The sequence below is a fragment of the Pezoporus occidentalis genome, unplaced genomic scaffold, assembly GCF_034315485.1.
Source record: "Pezoporus occidentalis ecotype Australia unplaced genomic scaffold, CSIRO_AGI_Poc_V1 ctg92, whole genome shotgun sequence".
Taxonomy (NCBI): Eukaryota; Metazoa; Chordata; class Aves; order Psittaciformes; family Psittacidae; genus Pezoporus; species Pezoporus occidentalis.
The window spans coordinates 370159-387724 of NW_026916284.1; the positions used below are offsets into that span (position 1 = coordinate 370159).

At 56.8% G+C, this 17566-nt stretch overlaps 1 protein-coding gene across 2 annotated transcripts in view; it reads left to right on the forward strand.

Annotated features, from left to right (window-relative positions):
* Nucleotides 1-16228, forward strand: part of BAK1 (BCL2 antagonist/killer 1) — a 48457-nt gene extending 32229 nt beyond the window's left edge. The window contains exons 2-7 of one of the 2 annotated variants that reach the window (XM_062605560.1): nucleotides 1249-1340; nucleotides 5455-5572; nucleotides 10084-10219; nucleotides 10329-10472; nucleotides 12383-12563; nucleotides 12662-16228. In XM_062605560.1, coding sequence (XP_062461544.1) covers nucleotides 5485-5572; nucleotides 10084-10219; nucleotides 10329-10472; nucleotides 12383-12563; nucleotides 12662-12766 — 654 coding nt within the window. In that variant the 5' untranslated portion in view covers nucleotides 1249-1340; nucleotides 5455-5484 and the 3' untranslated portion in view covers nucleotides 12767-16228. Of the gene's footprint in view, nucleotides 1-1122; nucleotides 1341-5454; nucleotides 5573-10083; nucleotides 10220-10328; nucleotides 10473-12382; nucleotides 12564-12661 lie in introns of those variants that run through there. The other variant, XM_062605559.1, reaches the window with a different exon arrangement.
* The last annotated feature ends 1338 nt before the right edge of the window (nucleotides 16229-17566 follow it).

Sequence of the window (17566 nt, forward strand, 5' to 3'; positions counted from 1 at the left end):
CAATTCATCACCCAGGGATCTCGGAGCACTTCAAGCAATTGGGCAGGTGCCTCTTGACACAGACCGGGAACTGAGGAAAACGAGGAAAAAAAGGTTGTTCCAGGGGGATACAAACCCCAGCAGAGCTCCCACACCCAAAGCATTAATATGCCTCCTGTATTTTCCAGGCAGCAGCAGCAGTGGTAGCATGGCTTTTCTGTACAGCAAGGAAATCTATTAAAGAAACATCTTTATAACAGCTTCAGGCACCTCCCCAAGCCTATGGGCAAGCACTGCCCTGGAGTCTGCTTTGCTGCCTGGAACAAGAGACTGACCATATCTCAAAGAGGTGCTTTAATGCTCCGCATCCCCACGGAGAGGGGTCTGCTCTGTCCTGGATGGATGTGCTGCACCTTGCACAGCCTGCATTCCAGCACAGCACCTTTATTAAACCACAGCCTTTCTGCCACCCCAGCTGTTTCCTGCAGCTCCACTCAGTCTACCTTCTTCAGGGACTCTCAGAGCCCTGACCAAGCAGCTGGAGCCTGTGCTCTGCTGCGGGTGTGTTTCTGTGCTGCAAACCTGCCCTGTCCACATTGTCTGGATTGGTGATGCCCATCCTGCTCCATCCATGGCCTCCTCTGGCTCACTCATGCTGTCTTGAAGATACCTGGATAAATGACCAGCATCCCTGACCTGATTCTCAGAGACCTTAGAGCAGCTCCCAGAGTCTAAAAGGGCTACAAGAGACCTGGAGAGGGGCTTTGGACAAGGGCCTGTAGGGATGGGCCAAGGGGAATGGCTTTAACCTGCCAGAGGGGAGACTGAGCTGAGCTCTTAGGCAGAAGCTCTTCCCAGTGAGGGTGCTGAGGCGCTGGCACAGGGTGCCCAGAGAAGCTGTGGCTGCCCCATCCCTGGCAGTGTTCAAGGCCAGGTTGGACACAGGGGCTTGGAGCAAGCTGCTCCAGTGGAAGGGGTCCCTGCCTGTGGCAGGGGTTGGAGCTGGAGGAGCTTTAAGGTCCCATCAACCCGAACCATTCCACGGACCACGGCAAACCAGGTGCCTGGGTGCGGTTGGATGGGGAAGGATGGGAAGGGATCATGTCCGTGCCCGCAGCGCGCTCCAGCCGGGGAAGGCGCCTGTAGAGGGAGCCTGAGCCCGCCTGACTCCTCCGGCGTCAATGGTCCGGGGCTGGGTTTCGGGGCTGGTTTCTTTCTCTCTCCTCCTACCCGGCCCTGTTCGCTTCCTTCCCCCGCGACCGCGCTCGCAGCAGGCAGGAAGGGAGGCGGCGGGATGGGGCCGCTGCCCGCAGGGATGCGTTAGTGCCCGGACACCCCAGCCTGGGCCCCGCCGGGACGCGGTGAGTACCGGGACACCCCCCCCCGGGGATGGGTTATCCCTTCCCACCGGGCCCGGCCGCCGCTGCGCTGACCTGGGGGAGGGATGCGGGAGCCCCGGCAAGGAGAGAGCGGGGGACAGAGCCGCGGGGCCTCATCCCGCACCGCGCCGGGGAGGGGGATAAAACATCCCAGGGAGCAGCAGCCCGCGGGTGCCAGGGCTGGAAGCGCTCCCCGGAGCTCATCGCTGCCCCAAAAGAGAGAATATCGCTTCTTTTAATGCTATTTCCCCAGCGCGGGGCGGGGGGGGGCTGCCCTTGCGAGGCCGCTGCTGTGCTGGCCACGGCAGCATCCCCATGCTCGGGCTGAGGGGCTCGGTGCGGCCGTGGCTGTCCCGATGCGTCCCACAGCGCTCGGTGGGAAGCGGTGTGCCAGAGCGAGGACCAGGGTGACGGTGACCAAGGTCCGACTCGCCCCAATCTGTGCTGCGGCGCCGGGCACTGCACGTGTGGGTTTGTGGGCTTGGTTTAACGCTAAAGTGGGCGAACAGTGGGAAAACCGGGCACACTAACCTAGGCCAGGCGGGGAGGGCTCTCCCTGGTCCATGCAGGGATGGCATCAGGGCACAGGAATCCTACAGGATCCCTGCTCTGGGGAAGGCGATCCCAGGCACGCCACGTGATGGAATCCCTCCCATGCAGGGGCCCAAGGCCAGACCTGCAAAATGCTCGTCCCAAAGGATGCTCCACGCATTTCCTGGAGCCGGATCCTCATAATTTGTCAGGGGGTGACTTCAGAGCCCCATAGCCAGGCTTATTCATAGGGTTCTGGCTGCTCCCTCAGCATGAAGATCTGCCTCCTGCTCTAGGCCAGTCCCACCATTCTTCCTGCACCCAGGGCTCAGGCTCTTTCACTTGCAGAAGCATTAGATTACTGAGTGTGTCCTAAGGACACCCATGAAACGTGTCAGAGACCTTTAAGGAAAGGAGATGAGAATGAAACGAGAACCAGCTGAGGCAAAGGTCTTCTTTTTTATTAGGGAAGCCTGGCCCGTTCCAGGAAGGCTGGCTCTTTGCATGGCCTGTACTCATTAATAAAGATAAGACTCCTGTGCCCATCTTGGAGGTGTTGCTGATTCCACCTCCTAGGTGCTTTCTTGCTGCTTTTAACCCTTTGCAGCCTCCCGCGAGAGCAGAAGGTCAGAGGGGAGCTGGATCTTCCAGGAGCTGCTGAGAGTTAGGCCCTGCTCCCCCTAAGCTGCAGCTCCCCAAACCCTCTGTGAGCCTTGTCCCAAGTCCTGGAGAGCCTTCACTTTCTGCAGCCTTGGGTTGTCTTTAAGTGTGGCTTCCACATCCTGCTCCACACCCTCCCCTGCTCTCTTCCAGCATCGTCTCCTCATAACAAAGGGGGAATAGGACAAACTTGAGAATCATGGAATCCTTTAGGTTGGAAAAGACCTTCCTTTAATAAAGATCGAGTCCAACCATTAACTGAACATTGCCAAGTCCACCACTAAACCCTGTGCCGTGGCTATGCATGTTTTAAATCCCTCCACCACTCCTCTGGGCATCCTGTTCCAGTGCTTGACAGCCCTTTGGGTGAAGATGTTTTTCCAAAGGGGCGTTGGGCTGGGAAGCAGGAGGAATGTGGGCAGCAGCACTCTTGGTACTAGAGAGGGTGGTCCTAAGTGCTTGGCCCCCCCAGCAGAGCCTGGCAGTGGGCATTCACTTGGCTTGCAGGAGTGGGAGTTTAGGGGCTCTCGGGGAGCAGCAGCACAGCACTGGGACATAGCTGCTGGTCCCAGATGTGCGGGTGTGCAAAGGGACTATGGGATCATAGCACCATAGAATAGTTCGGGTTGGAAAGGACCTTTCCAAGGATTATCCAGTTCCAACCCCCCTGCCATGGGCAGGGACACCTCACACTAAACCATCTCACCCAAGGCTTCGTCCAACTTGGCCTTGAACACTGCCAGGGATGGAGCATTCGCAACCTCCCTGGGCAACCCATTCCAGTGCCTCAGCACCCTAACAGGAAAAAATTCCCTTCTTATGTCCAATCTAAACTTCTGTTTGTTTGAACCCATCACCCCTTGTCCTGTCACTGCAGTCCCTAATGAAGAGTCCCTCCCCAGCATCCCTATAGGCCCCTTCAGACACTGGAAGCTGCTCTGAGGTCTCCACGCAGCTTCTCTTCTCCAGGCTGAACAGCCCCAACTTTCTCAGCCCGTCTTCCTGTGTTGCAAGAGCAGAAAGCGCTGCAGGGCGCGTGAAGGAAACCGAAAATGAAAGTTCCTTGCACATGACAGCCGCAGTTGAACCTGCCGTTTCCGAAGGGCTCTCCAGGCAGCAGTGTGGAGGAGCCGTGAGGCAGTCACTGCTGCTGCGCCGGGCTCTGCTCACCACGCTCCCTTTGTACATCAGCAATTCCCAGTTAGAGCCGGGCTCATGCGAAGCGTGGCTGGTACGGACCCTACTGCAACAGCTCCAGGGGCAGCCGAGCTCCTTGGCTGGCCCTGTCCGCATCCTCGCCAGCACTGAGCACGGCCTCCGGGGAGGACGGGGGCTTTGGTTACCCACAAACACGACCCCGAGCGCGGCCGTGGCTCCCCTCGCGAGGCACCAAGGCGGGCTGCGGATGGAGCCTTGCCGAGTGCCCGAGCAGGGCTGGGGATAGCAGGAGGCAGCGCGGGAGGGTTTCCTCTGTGGAGGAGGGGACGGAGGCACGTGCATCCGCTCAGAGCACTCGCTGAGCTGCCTCCACCGCGTCCCAGTGCCGAGCGGAGCAAGGAGAGGAGCAGCTCTGAGCGCGGGGCTGGGTGAGTGGGAGCCAGCCTCGTCCTGGCTTTACTCTCAAGTGACGACCCTCGTCGGGGATGGGGATGGTTGAGGTTGGGGAGGAAAAGGGGATTCCTGTCCTCGGAGGGATGTAGGAAAAACGCAGCGTCTCCATCTGTGCGTGGCTGCGGCTGGGGCTCCCTGGATGCAGCTACTCAAATACACGGTGGCCTTCCACAAAGCGATGAGCTTTACGCTTCCAGGCCCCCTTCCCACCTCGGCTGCCGGCCGTACTTCCCAGTGCTGCTTCTGGGCTCAATCTCTGTTTCCTGATGATGATCTTCAGTGTGAGGTTGTAAGTACAGACCATGCGCTGCGCCCCTAACTCTGGCGCAGGTGGTTATTTATCCATAACCAGCACTGCTTTTGGTTTTGCCTGGGATACAGTTGAGATTCCAGGGTCTCAACGTGTCTTCGTGGCTTTAGATCTGGTGCGAATCAGAACCCCCCCACCGGTTCAGCCTGGGAGCAGCCTGAACAAGTACTGGCATGCTGCGAGCTGCAGTGATCTCTTCCGCCCTGACCGCAGCTGCGGGGCCCCACTTCCTCCTCTCTCAAAAGCAGGGGTGAGGACAGTGTGATGAACTGCATCGGCAGGTCTGGGCTTAGGGTACCTGGGAAGTTCGGGGGCAACGTGAGCTGTGCATGTGGTTCTTGTTATTCTGAGAGGAGCTCAGAGTCAGAACATAGAGAACAGGTGGGACTGGAGCCTCTGGATATAGGAAAACCGGAGCTCATCCCTTGTGGAGGTTTGTCATGGCAGGTCACTGTGGCCACACATTGGTTTGCTCCTGCTGCGCTCCGAGCTGTCGTAGCTGCATTCAGGCAGCAGCAAAGCACCCAGGGTCAGCTCTAGCACCTTCTCCTGGTGGAAACAGGGAGCCGAGGAGCCCTTTGTGCTGGGATCTTTGCTTTCATCCCATCCTGAAGCTGCTGCTGTGGTCCAGGCTGAGCAAGGGCCCATGGCACTTGCTGAGCGGGCCAGCAGGTTTCCAGAGAGGATGAGGAGGTGAAGTGGGGCAGGGAGCTGGGTGACTTTCCTCATCTGGCGTGTGACTGTCTGCAAACACGTTAGTAAGGAGAGTCAGGAAGAGAGGAGAAATCCAGCCAAGGGGCCTGGTGTGGGAGGAGCCAGGTTGCTGGCAGATAAAAGCAGGGACCATTGCTCCTCCAAGCACTTGCCTATGCCAAGGGGCAAGTATGTTATGTGTTTGAGCCCAGTGGGCAGGCATGAGGGAGCCAGGGGCCGTGCTGGCTGCTCATCACCCGGGTCACTTACTGTCTGTCATCATTGTTCCAGGTAAAGCCAAGACACCCGAGCATCTCTGCAATGGCCTCAGGGAATGATGGTGACCCGCTGAGGGACTGGGGGCGGAGGGGAAGCAACAGGCAGAGGCCGTCACAGGAGCTCAACTCAGGTAAAAAGGTTGCTGTGATTCCCTTCCCCTGCAGTGTTTCTTTGGAAAGATGGGGGTTTTCATACTGCCAGGGCCCTTTGCAAGACCGAGGTACCACATCAGCTCCGTAAAGCTATGCTGGACTGAACTGGGAGAGCACATTCTCAGTGCTTGCAGAAGATGCTTGGCATTGGATCAGCGTGGTGGGCAGCAAGAGGGGCTTGAAAGGCACCGAGCAAATAGGGCTCAGGGAGCTGTGGGGCTGGTGCCTGGAGTCGTTCACTTTCCCTTCCCTAAGGGAAAGGTGCTGGGTGTTGAAAACACAGCAGGAAACGCTCCTGCTCTTGTAGCTGGGTTCAGTGGTGCCGCAGGGTGGAATCGGGTCGCTGGGTGCCCTGGCAGAGCGGTGATGAACAGTTACAGCCCACCAGCAGCAGCAGCTCAGGCCATCACGTGTGTGCAGAGCCCAGCAGACTGTGTAATTGCGTCTCCCAGCAATGGGTGAAACCGGGATCAGGGCCGAAAGGATGCCAGGGAAAACCTCAGCTCCCATTTCAGCTCCAAGTGCTAAAATGCCGCTGCACAGAGCTGCTGGACGCGGGTGACTTCTTAACCTGTTCTGCAGGTGGACTTGTAAATAAGGCTGAGTCACTGCAGTCTGTCAATAGTGGAGATTAGACACTATCCCTGGCTGTTATGTATCTGAGCTCAGATCCAGCTCAGAGCTGGTTTATGGCCCTGATAACGTTATTTAGACTCTGGCACTGCCTGGACTCCTCTCCATCTCACAGTTTCGTTCGTGCTAGATCCTGCACAAGCACACTGGACACAAAAATACCCCTTTCCTTCCACGCCAGCGGCTGCGAGGAATGGAAATAAATAGAGCCGCTGTTTACGTATGGTGATTTCCTGTTGAGGCCAGTGAGATGCTGATGTGAAAACCAGTGAGAGGATCGGGCCTGAGCTCTAACCACACTGGTTTACAGTCACACTTCCTGTGCGCTTGCAACACTTACTGGAAGTACGGGCATCCCGCTGCTTCCCGAAAGTCAGGTGCTCCGTCTGGAATCCGGAGGTGGGATCTCTGCACACCTCCTAGGCCAGAGCCTTATGGACTCCATTGAGAGCAGAAACGTGCAGCTTCCACCAACACGTGCCATGGGGTTATGGGGCAGAAGAAGGCTTTTGTCAACAGGCATTAACCTGGCTTGCACTTAGGGCTCGCTTGCTCCCTTTGTTTATCCTCGGGTGCAGTAGGGAGTGCAGAGCTCAAGGATCTGCTTGAGCATCGTTCTGAGCCCTTGTCCTACCAGCCAGGGCTTAGGGCATGGGCAAGGTGCTGCTGTTTCTGTCTAGGCTTTGGTGGTTTTAGGGCATTGTGGACAAAGGCAGGAGCCACGCTGATGCGCAGTGTGCAGGGCCAGGTTACTGGGGCTCTGTCGTCTGTGTGTGTTAGTACTCATGTAAGGTTCCTAGAGAGGCGTGAGGTTTGGTCCTTGGTTGTTTGTCATAGCTCTGGACCTGGTATTGCATGTGAAGCAAGTCCTCACTGATGAAGAGTCACTGAGGGACATTAGTTCTGCATCTGTGAGCATCAACGTGTCTTCATCACCAGAACGACCTGCAGAATGAGTAGGAAAAACGTGAGCTGCCTGTTTAAGCCTGGGTTCTCGTACATTCTGTAGAGCAACCACAGTCAGTCAAACATACTTCTGTCTGGTGCCCAGCAGATCCTATCTCCAGCACAGGCACAGAGCATTGGACTTCCCACTGAACTGCATCACCATATACCTGGTTTCCCAGGGCTGTGCTGGATAACAACGCTATAGAATCACCTCATGGCTCCTTTGTTCTGGCCTGCAAAGGACGCCCCAAAAGCTCTTTCATAAAACACCTGATGGGGCAGAGGGAGCTCGATCTCCAGGTTTGAGGTGCCCATCCCTCCGAGCATCCGCTGGATGCAGGTCAGTGGATGCGCACGCGTGGGACATGGCTCAGCTTGGGCAGCAAAGTGCCGGAGCAACACCACGCACCTCTGCTCTCAGGTGTGAGCTGTGCAGGACTGTGCCTGTGTGCAGCGTGAGGCTGATGAGCCTCTGGTGCTGATGGCATCGCTGTTGACAGGCAAGCGGATTCACAGGGGTGGAAGGGAACCCAAATCCACTAACACAGACAGAGCTCATCCCGCACTTGAATTGCAACTGCAGGAGGTGGAGTCGAGCTTCCCCTCAAGGCAGAAATCTCCAGAGCCTGTTCTTGGTTCCCTGGAGCTGTTTTCTCCCTTTGGAGCCTGTTGCTGCTTCCAGGCTTGATGTCTCCCTCTGTGCAAACAGATGCACCTCTCGGCGTAGTTACTGCCTGTCTCCTGAGCTCGAAAGGGATGCTGCCAGGTTGCATCTGTCATTATTACAGTCTCTAGCAGGGCTATTCAGTTGTAACGAGGTCTGATGGATAACTTTGGTGAGAGCTGCCAGGTTTTACTGCAACACAGCTGCTCCCCGGGACATGGGAATGGTGAGAAGCAAAGGATCTTGCACAGGAGTGCAGATGCTGCATGTCGGAGACTGGCTGGGGTCCAGTCAGTGCTACGGGTCCAGGCAGGAGCTCTTGGGGTGGGTCAGGTCTACATGCTGACAGTGGGGACAGCGGCATCACTGCTCCATGGGGCAGGAACAGGGCAGGTTGTCCCTTGCACAGCAGCTTGTGAGCCCCTAACACAGCCCTGAGGGTCCCCCAGGGAGAGCCAAGATCCCAGAGGGGCTCCAGACTGCTCCCCCTCCTTCCACTGCTGGTACTGGGAGTCCCCAGGGCAAGTTTTGGTCCAGATCCTCTTCCTTTGAGTGGGAGAGACAGAGCCCCAGTGGGTGCTGAGGCGGGGGGGGTGTCAAGGATGCGTTCTCTTGTCCCTGTGTTACTAAAAGCAGTGCCTGAGGTAATCAAAGCAGGGGGTTTTTGGTACCCTCATTTCCTCTTTGTTCTCACAGTGTTTGCACAGCCTCTCACTGAAACTGTGACTCAGTCGGTTTCGTTTCTGGCTCTCGGTGCCGTCACCGGCTCCAGTCTGAGGTGGGATTTATTTACCACCAAATAAACCCATGCCTGCAAAACAAAAACCATCTCCTGAAAACACCGGGGCTCCTCGATCCCCCTCACCTTTATTTACCCAACCTGAACTCCCTGTAACCTGAGTCTCGGCACCACAGCTCCGGTCCTCTCCCTTCCCCACACCCCATCCGGGGCTGGGCCCATTCCTCCCTGGAGCCACGTGGATGTGAGCAGCCAGGAAAACCCTGCCTTGAGCAGTGTGGCACATTCTGGGATACAGGGGTTTATTGGGCAGCATCACCAGGACAGCTGTGTCCTCACATCCCAGCCATAGGACGTGGCTCGGGCAGGAGCATCTCTGCATTGGAAATGCAATTCCCAGTGGCCAGAGAATGGCCTGGCCAGTCTGGTGGGTGGATGCAGTGGGATGGTGGTCACATACCTGGGCTTTGCACCTCATATAGTGCCTGTGGATCTCTGTCCTGCATGGTGATACAGCCAAAGGAGCGGGGATCTGATCCCTCCACACCATTTCTGTCCGCTGCAAGTTTTGCCTCCTGAAAGAGAACCAGGGGAGAGCCGTGCGACCGCCGGCTGTTTGGGAACCAGTGCTCTAACCCAGATTGCTTCCAGCCAGCTGAAAGTGAGCTCTAATCAAAGACATCCCGTGACAGAGCGGGTGCTTTCCCCAGGAGCAATGCAACGCCTGTGATAAGGTATCGGCCACTGCTGGGATGCAGCTTGAGGCGTTATCACCTGGCCGTTCATCTGCTCTCAAGCACAGCATGGGGAGTCACATCCCTGGGCAAGAGTTTATGGGTTATTCAGAAGCTCTTCTCCTTTCTGTTCCTGCCAGCAGCCCAAGCAGAAGTTCAAACCCTGCCCTGGCATCGCTGCTGCTGGGAATGTGAGACTGGTGATGTGCAATTGAATCAGCAAGGAGTTACACTAAAACAACCCGTTTAGCTTTGCTCCCCGCATCACTGCTGGCGCCGTGCAAGGGCTCGGTCATTGGTGACACTGAAAAACAAGTTTGTGTGCTGAGATGGGCAGCACTAAGCTGAGCTTGGCCTCCAGTTTGGGTTTGGATCTGAGATTCCTGAACTGGTTTGTGCTGAGCAGTGCCCTTATCGAGAGGTAAAAGCACCCTGGCAAGCACAAGCACTTGAACATCTGGTTTGTGTGACAGTTCTGTAGCTGTCTCCTGCCAGAAATGCATTCCAAAGGTGGGCTTGTGCCCCCAAGAACAACAGCTGGCTGCAGAACTGGTTTTCTGAGAACTAAGTTTTGTTGGATTCTTTTTGTGTCACTCCAAAAGGCCAATGTTAATGCAAAGAGCACAAGTTTAGGCTGAAAATAAGGGAATGGTCTCTTTCCAGCTTGGGAAAGGAGGGAGACGAGCTTCTCCCTCGACTTCTTTGGAGGTTGGAACTAGATGATCTTGAGGTGCTTTCCAACCCTAACCCGATTCTCCTCTTGTCTCCCAGAGGACCAGGTGGCTGAGGAGACGGAGGAGGTGTTCCGGAGCTATGCCTACTACCGCTACGAGCAGGAGAGAGAGGAGCGAGGGGAAGAGGTGCCCGTGGACCAGGAGATCATGGACATCGAGGAGGAGCTGGGCAGGTAAAACCGATCCCAACCATGTGCCCATCCTTTAACCCCATCCCAGCTCTGTGACAGACCCCCCCCCCCAGCCCCGGCCTCGCTGACCTGTCTGTGTTCCCCTGGGCAGCATCGGGAGCCAGGTGGGACAGCGCTTGGCCATCATAGGCGACGACATCAACAAGCGGTACGACGCGGAGTTCCGCTGCCTGCTGAAGTCCCTGCAGCCCACCAAGGAGAACGCCTACGAGTGCTTCACCCGAATAGCCTCCAGGTAAGGCCCCCGGCTCCCTCAGCCCGGGCTGGGCACCTCCTCCTGGAGAGGAGCAGGAAGGGAAGGTCAGACGGATGCAGTGCAGGCAGTGAGAGCCTTGCGCTGTGCTCTGCACCCTGTCCATTCGAGCCTTGCCCGCTGTGCCCGGGCTGAGCTCCCAACCCACGAGGGTTCCTGTGGTTCCTGCCTCTCTGCTCCTCCTCCTGTGCACCATTTGGACAGTCCTCACCTGCCCATCGTCTGACACAGTCTGGGGGATGTGCCTGGGATGCACAGCCCATGCATCAGTAGCCAAGTGAATGGCCCGGCTCCCCCGCAGGGGGGGACCTGCCCTGGACCAAGGCAGACCCACCGGTGCTCCCACTGCCGCTTGCAGCCCTGGGCCAGGCCCGATGAGGCACAGAGCAAAGGCAGCTGCAGGCTGCGGGCACAGGCAGGTACTCACTGCCCTTGGCATGGTCCACACGGAGCAGGATTGGACTCACTCGGGATGAGGGATGCTCCACAGGCTCCGCAGCCGCCCTGCACAGGTGATGCTCACCCACCTCACTCAAACACAGCACAGGCAAAGACCTGCACAATTATTGCCTTGGTTGCCTGAGGTACAGCCTTGGACCGAGGTGGCCATCAAGGGGTTCCCTACACCCCTGTCTCTGTAGGGAAGACAAGACACTGCACATTAAACCGTGTGCCCAGGGTCACGCAGACCAAACCGCCTCTGCCAGAGCCAGGGTTGGCGCTGGGCTCTCTGGGTTCCCAGGTCCTCTGGCACAGCCCCATCCCTGCGCACCCTTGTGTTTGTGTCTAACTGCCTCTCTCTGTCCTCTTCCTGCTCCCTGTCCTTGGGAAGCCGCTGCTGCTCTCACCGCTTTGCCAGCCTGAGGCGGTTAAGGCACCGCAAACAGGTAAATTACCCCTGGGAATTAACCTCTGTCCCTCTCTGTGCTTCTCTTGTCCCCTCCGGGCTCCGGCTCCCCTCTCTGCCACCTGCACGTGGCATCTCCACACCAAGGCTCTGCAGAGATGGTTCCCTTTGGCTGTGCAGACGAGGACAGGGCACCACGTTAACACACAGGGCCTGAGCCTACTCCTTCTGTTCCGTTTGCTTTCCTTCGTGCTTGACTTGCTGGAAACCAGGAAACACGCCTGCAAAAACTGGTCCAGATAACTCAGTGCCCAACCTGCCCGCAGCAATGCATCTGTGCCCGCCACAACCAAAACCTGCATCGGGAGCAGGCACATTTCGGAGCCCCCCCCCAGCCCTTGGGATAATCAGTCTAAGGAAAGGTCAGGCTTTGGTCTTGGAGGAGTTTGAGGAGGAAGAGGGAAAGTCTTGCTCTAACATGCTTTGTCCTCAGGTATAATTAAACCTCCTTACCTCCAGGTATGACCGCACAAGCCAAGGATGCTTTGGGACCCATGGGTAGTATCCTGCTCCTGGCCACACGTGTATCAGCTACTGAGCTCGCTGCAGCTACAGCCCGACAGCTTAAACCACCACCAGTTTCATCTTCCCTTGTTAATAGCCTTGCCCATGAGACCAGGGGACATCCGGGCAGCTGCAATGCTCTGTGTTTAGATGCCGACCCAAGGGAAAGGCAGGAAGGCGGCAGGATTTGGAAACTCCTTTTGCCCAGGACATCCCCAACCTGCCCAGCTGAGGCAAACAGTGGTTGTGAACGAGGCTGTGCTTGTTCTGCTCTGAAAGTAAAACCTGGTTGCGGGTGGCCGCACGTCCCTTAGCCACAAAATCACTGTGAGCGGCTGCGATGCAGCTCGAGGGGTGGAGCAGCATCCCCAGCCCTGCTCTGGGAGCATCACCACCTGAGAGCCCTCATCCTGGGGGATGCTGAGAGCAGGGAGGCCCGAGCCACGGCAGGGGTTGACTCAGACCATCGGCTTCCTTGCAGCTTGTTCGAGAGCGGCATTAACTGGGGCCGGGTGATCGCGCTGCTGGGCTTTGGCTACCGCATGGCCATCCACGTCTACCAGCAAGGCAGGACCGGCTTCCTGCGCTGGATCGCCCGCTGCGTCGTGGAGTTCATGCTCCGGAACCGCATCGCCCGGTGGATCGCCCAGCAGGGAGGATGGGTGAGGATGGGGCCGGTGGGATTCATGGGGAAGGTGGGGGACCACGGGGTGACCATGGTGGGTCTAACGTGCTCTGGTTATGCTCTGTTTCCCCTTAGGCGGCTGCACTCGATCTGGACAATGTTTACATGAAGTACATGCTGGTGGTGGTGGCCCTGGTCATGGTGGGACATTTAGTGGTACGACGCTTCTTCAAGCCCTAACCGAGGTGGTGGCAGAGGCTGGGGGGGGGTCTGGCCAAGCTCTCTCAAATCTCTGCTCTTCATTGATCTTCCTCAAGAGAGGGGGGGATTTGAGGAACCTCCAAGAGAGAGCAGCTTGGACCTGAGACCCACCACAGGGCCCAGGGTCTCTGCCATCCATGCAGACACCACCAGGAACTATGGAGAGAAGCAGAGGGAGGGAGGGAGGGAGGGAAGGTTCAACTCTGTTGCCTGTTGCGTGCCTCACTCAGCTGCTGTGGACAGAGCATCGCTGCGGCGCTCCCCACGTGGGGCAGGGAGGCAGAGCCGGCTCCTCTGGAGACAGGAGTGTGGAGGAGCAAAGGTGTTGTGGGGATGCCCACACGTGGGCCCCGTCTGCTCCTTGGGGCAGGCGTGGAGCTCCCCGTTTGCTGATGGCTCTCCTCAAGCCCATGCCTTTGAAGAGGGGTTGCAGCCTTGGGTGCTGCAGTTGCTGTCTGTAGAGGCACCGGAGGGGCAAGCCAGCATGAGCACATGTGGGGCTTGCTTTCGTCTTCCCTCTGTTCCTGAGCCCAACTACTTGAGCCTTCCCTTTCAACAAGCATCCCTACCCCTTTTAAAGGACCGCACTGCCTGCTCTGACAATCCACGGCAGTGCTGGCGGGCAGGATTCCCCTTCCAACGCCTGACCCTGGAGACCTGCTGCTCTCCCATGGCTGATGTGGGTGCTGGGTGCTCAGAGCTGGGGAGCACCAGCAGGTTTCCAAACACTAAAGGCCTTGGGGCGGCTGATGGTTGGTGCGGGCAGGCTGCCTGCCCTCCCTGCCCTTCTGCTTCCACTCAGTAGCTTCAGATGCTGGCAGATGAGCAGCCCAACTGTGACCAGTTGGTCTCCCTTGTTCCCAATGGGAGCCCTGGAGTTGCATCACCCCCCTACAGCAGCTCTTTGCCTCCTGAGCTCAGCTGGGCAGGATGGTGCAGATGTGCTGCGGTTGAGCCCAGGGCTGTGGTGCTTTAGAGCTGCTTCTTCTGGGCACAGCATCTTTGGGAAGTGCCTTGACCTTGTTCTGTTCATGACTAATGGTTAAACATGACTTTGGGGGAGTGGGGCAGGAGCAGGACCCACTCTCGCACCTCAAACCTTTCTGACTTTTACAAACTATGGAGAGTACCTCAGCATGGTTTAGCTCTGTTCTTTTTACCAGGTGACTCTAAGGCTTGAAACTGTGATGGCCCCTTCTGAGCCAAACTCACCCCTCCATCTCCTAGAGCGGGTCAGCAGCTGGGGGGGGGGAGACGGAGGGACTGGAGCTAGGAGGTGAGCAGTGGTCCCGTACCCAGGCTCCTCTCCCAGTGCAGTCAGAGCCCCAGAGACTGGGCACACCGAGAGAGCCCAAGGGGGTCAGATCTTGAGAGCAGCCCATCTGCCACATAGGAAAGGCACTCCTGGCAGACAGCTGCCTAACCTGCTCCTAACCCCCCCTGCATTGCCTCCCCACCACTTCCTACCTTAACCTTTAGGTGAGGTTTCCCCTCCACGCCTTGCTGCAGTTGAAGCTTGTTACTACACATCCTGTCCAAGCACAGAGACAGCGTCCCTCGCATCCCTTCTTGCTGCTGCAGAGCCTTAGCAGGACCAGCCACAACATTATAACACTTACATCCCTCGTGTTCCTGCCTCCCTTCACGGAACAGGGAACTTCTGAGCCTGTTTCCATATCAGGGTCTTTCTGTGCTTGTCATTTTGACCCTGTTTCTGCATTATCCCTTTCCCTGGGCTGTGCTTCATAGAAAGGCATTAAAATACTTGCTATAATATTCCTTTTCTATAGAGCTCTCTTTTGGTTGATTCTTCACCCGTGCTGAGCAGCACAGATCTCCACTGGTCTGTCCATGCTGGTTTGTGGCCATGCTGACTCCCTTGGAGCACCACTGTCCCCTTCGCCTTCATCCACACACGACTTCATTTACCCCCTGTTCACCCACCTTGAGAGTCCTCAACCCCCTTCTCTGGTAGGAGCCAAAGTAACCAAGTGCTCTCAGCTGCAGCTCCCCATCCCCGCTCCTTCCCTTCTCTTCTGGGGGGAAAACACCACCAGATGGAGCCTTTTTGCCACGATGAAAGCCAACTTCTTGCTGTTGGTTTCCCTTTCTCTTCATCAGCCCCATTACTGACAGTCCTGGCCTCTAGGCTGGTTCTCTGGTCCGTTGTGCCTCCAGCAGGACTCCTTCAGAGGACAGCAACCAGCACATCAGCTTCCATTCACTACTTCACCCTCCCAGAACTCTAACGGGCTGAGAGAACTTGTGCTTGCACACAGAGCCGTGCTGCTTCGAATTGATTCTCATCTTCCACATTAAAGTGTTTCACTGCAAGCCCCATTCAGCTGCGAGGCCAGCAGACTTTACAGAACGTTTGTCGGCTTTATAGTAGGTGCTGAAGCCTTAGTGGAGTCTGTGGCACCAGGACAGAGAATCGAACCTTTAAAACAGGTGCTGTAGCAAAGGGAAGTTCCCATTTGATCCGTTTTCTCAGGGAGGATTGTCTCAGGATCTCAGTCTATTGCCTCCCTCTGCTCTCGCCTCTCCCAGCCCTCCTGGCACTGCTTACAGCAGGGTGGGCTAAAGCAGACCCAGATGAGAGGCCTTGGCCCTCCCCAGGAGCTGATGCTCCAGAGCCACAGCAGGCATCTACCTCGAAGCCCCACTCAGCAGGTAGCACCGTGTCTGCGTGCAGAAGGCTTCTGCTGTGGGCCAGGAGCAGTGCTTCGTTATCTAGCAGCAAGAGCTCTAGATAAAACTACATCCTTAGGGTAACCCCAGCCTCCCCTTACAGGGCTGAATCAGCCACTTTATTCTGCAGGGATAAAGCCCTGATTGACTGCGATATTCTTCACAAGTGTGAACTTTTTAACCACCAACCCAGCCCTGTGTCATGTGGGATGCAGGGACAGCATCCTCCAGCCTAGTGACTGCCCCGGGGCTTTGGCTTTTGCCCTGGTGAGCAAGGGAAGTGGGACTGGGAAGCCCTCAAGGGGAAAACCAAGGTGAAGGCGAGGAAGAGGCTCTGCCCTGGCTGTTTAGCAGGAGGGGATTGCTCAGTGCATCACTTGGTTTCACACAGCCCCTTCCCCAGCTCCTTTCTCCATCCCTCCAGGAAGCCCCAGCACTGGAGGAAGGGGATGGGGTGTGTGATGGAGCAATAGAGCTTTGCACTGACTGTGGAGGGGAGGGACTGGAAAACACCTTTTCTTTCCAGGAGGAGGACAGGAGGAGTTGTCCCAGTAGCAGCAGAGAAATGGGGAACACTCGGTCTGCAGGCCAGCCTTTCCCCAGTGCAGGGCATCTCTAAATGGCAGGCAAAGAGGCTGTGAGGAACATGGTGGGTTGCTTTAAAATAAAACCATTTCTCTCACATCCGTTCTGTTTTAAATGATGTAATATATATACATGTGAAAATAAAAATGGTACCTGCAGTACAAACCTGGCTGCGCCGAGGGTTTTCTTCCAGAGGCTGTGCTCCTTTGCAGGGTGCTCTGGGTGCGTTATAGATCCCCCTGTGCAAGCTTGCACAAGCTATTTGGCCTCAGTTGCCCATTAGCTGAGGGATACCAGCCCTTCCTACACTTCCTCTAGGACGAAGAGCTAGACAGGGAGAGGAATGAGCTGCTGCAGCTTGTTTTGCCATCCCTGACAAACAGGGGATGCGTTACAGCAGCTGCTGCAGAGATGAAGAAGAGACTCTGTAGTGATCTGTGGCCGGATCAACCTGCCAGGAGTTAAGGATCTTATCTGTGATGTGTCCACACCTCCCTAACGGGAAACAATGAGGACAGGAAACTGCAAAGGGGAAATCCATTACAGGAGTACAAGAGGGTTCTCAGGTGCCATAAAACACTCCAGCAAATGAAAGGGAAACTCATGTCCTCCATCAGAAAAGCCCAACACGTCCAAGGCTGTGTTGGGGTGAGAGCAACAGCTCCCGCTGGCTGACAGCATCGCCAACACAGGGAGGTGCGAACCTGGGGTCCTGCAGCAGCCGCTGCCCTGAGCTGCCTGTCCCAAACCCAGCCCAGATGCTCCTCAGGCCCTGCTGCTTCCAGCCGCTCCCTTGTCACACACCAAGGCAGGGCACGAGCTGGCCCCACACTGCCCTTCTCTCTTGCAGGGCTCTGCTTTGCTCAGGGCCAAACCTCGCTGCTCCCCTGATGGCTCACCCCTTGCAGGACCAGTCCGGACCCCAGCTCTGCTCCTAGCGGCACCAGTGAAGCTCCAGCAGTGGCTGCAATGGGTGGAAAGGCAGTGATGGGAGGGGCAGGATGCTTTAACACCGCGGGTAGGCTGTGCCCTCTTAATGAGCACACTCCCTATAATGAGCACAGCCTATGAGCTAATGATGCCCCAGTCATCACCTGCAGCTGCCTCTGCTGGTACCTTCCCCTTTCCAGCCTGGCTGCTGGGATGGCTGGGACCAGAAGGGCTTGAATACCACAGAATTAGCCCTGGGGAATGTGTTTGGGAGTGTTTGCCGGAGAAGGCGAGGAGCTGGAGGCTCTGGTTATAAATTGCTGTAGAAAGAGGGGCTCAGGCTTTCCACACCATCAGCCAGTAGCAGATTAAGCGTCGGAATCTACATCAATATTTACCCTCCAGCTCTGGTCTCTATAAACAGCCGTGTGTCACAGCTGCCACTTGGTGCTTGGGATCACTGCAGTGGGATTCCAGCGAGGCAGGAGTGCTTCCTGCACACAGGCACGAGCTGCTGAGGCTCTGTCCCTGCCTCTCTGTGCAAGGAGAGGTTAAACCTTAACACAAGGCAAA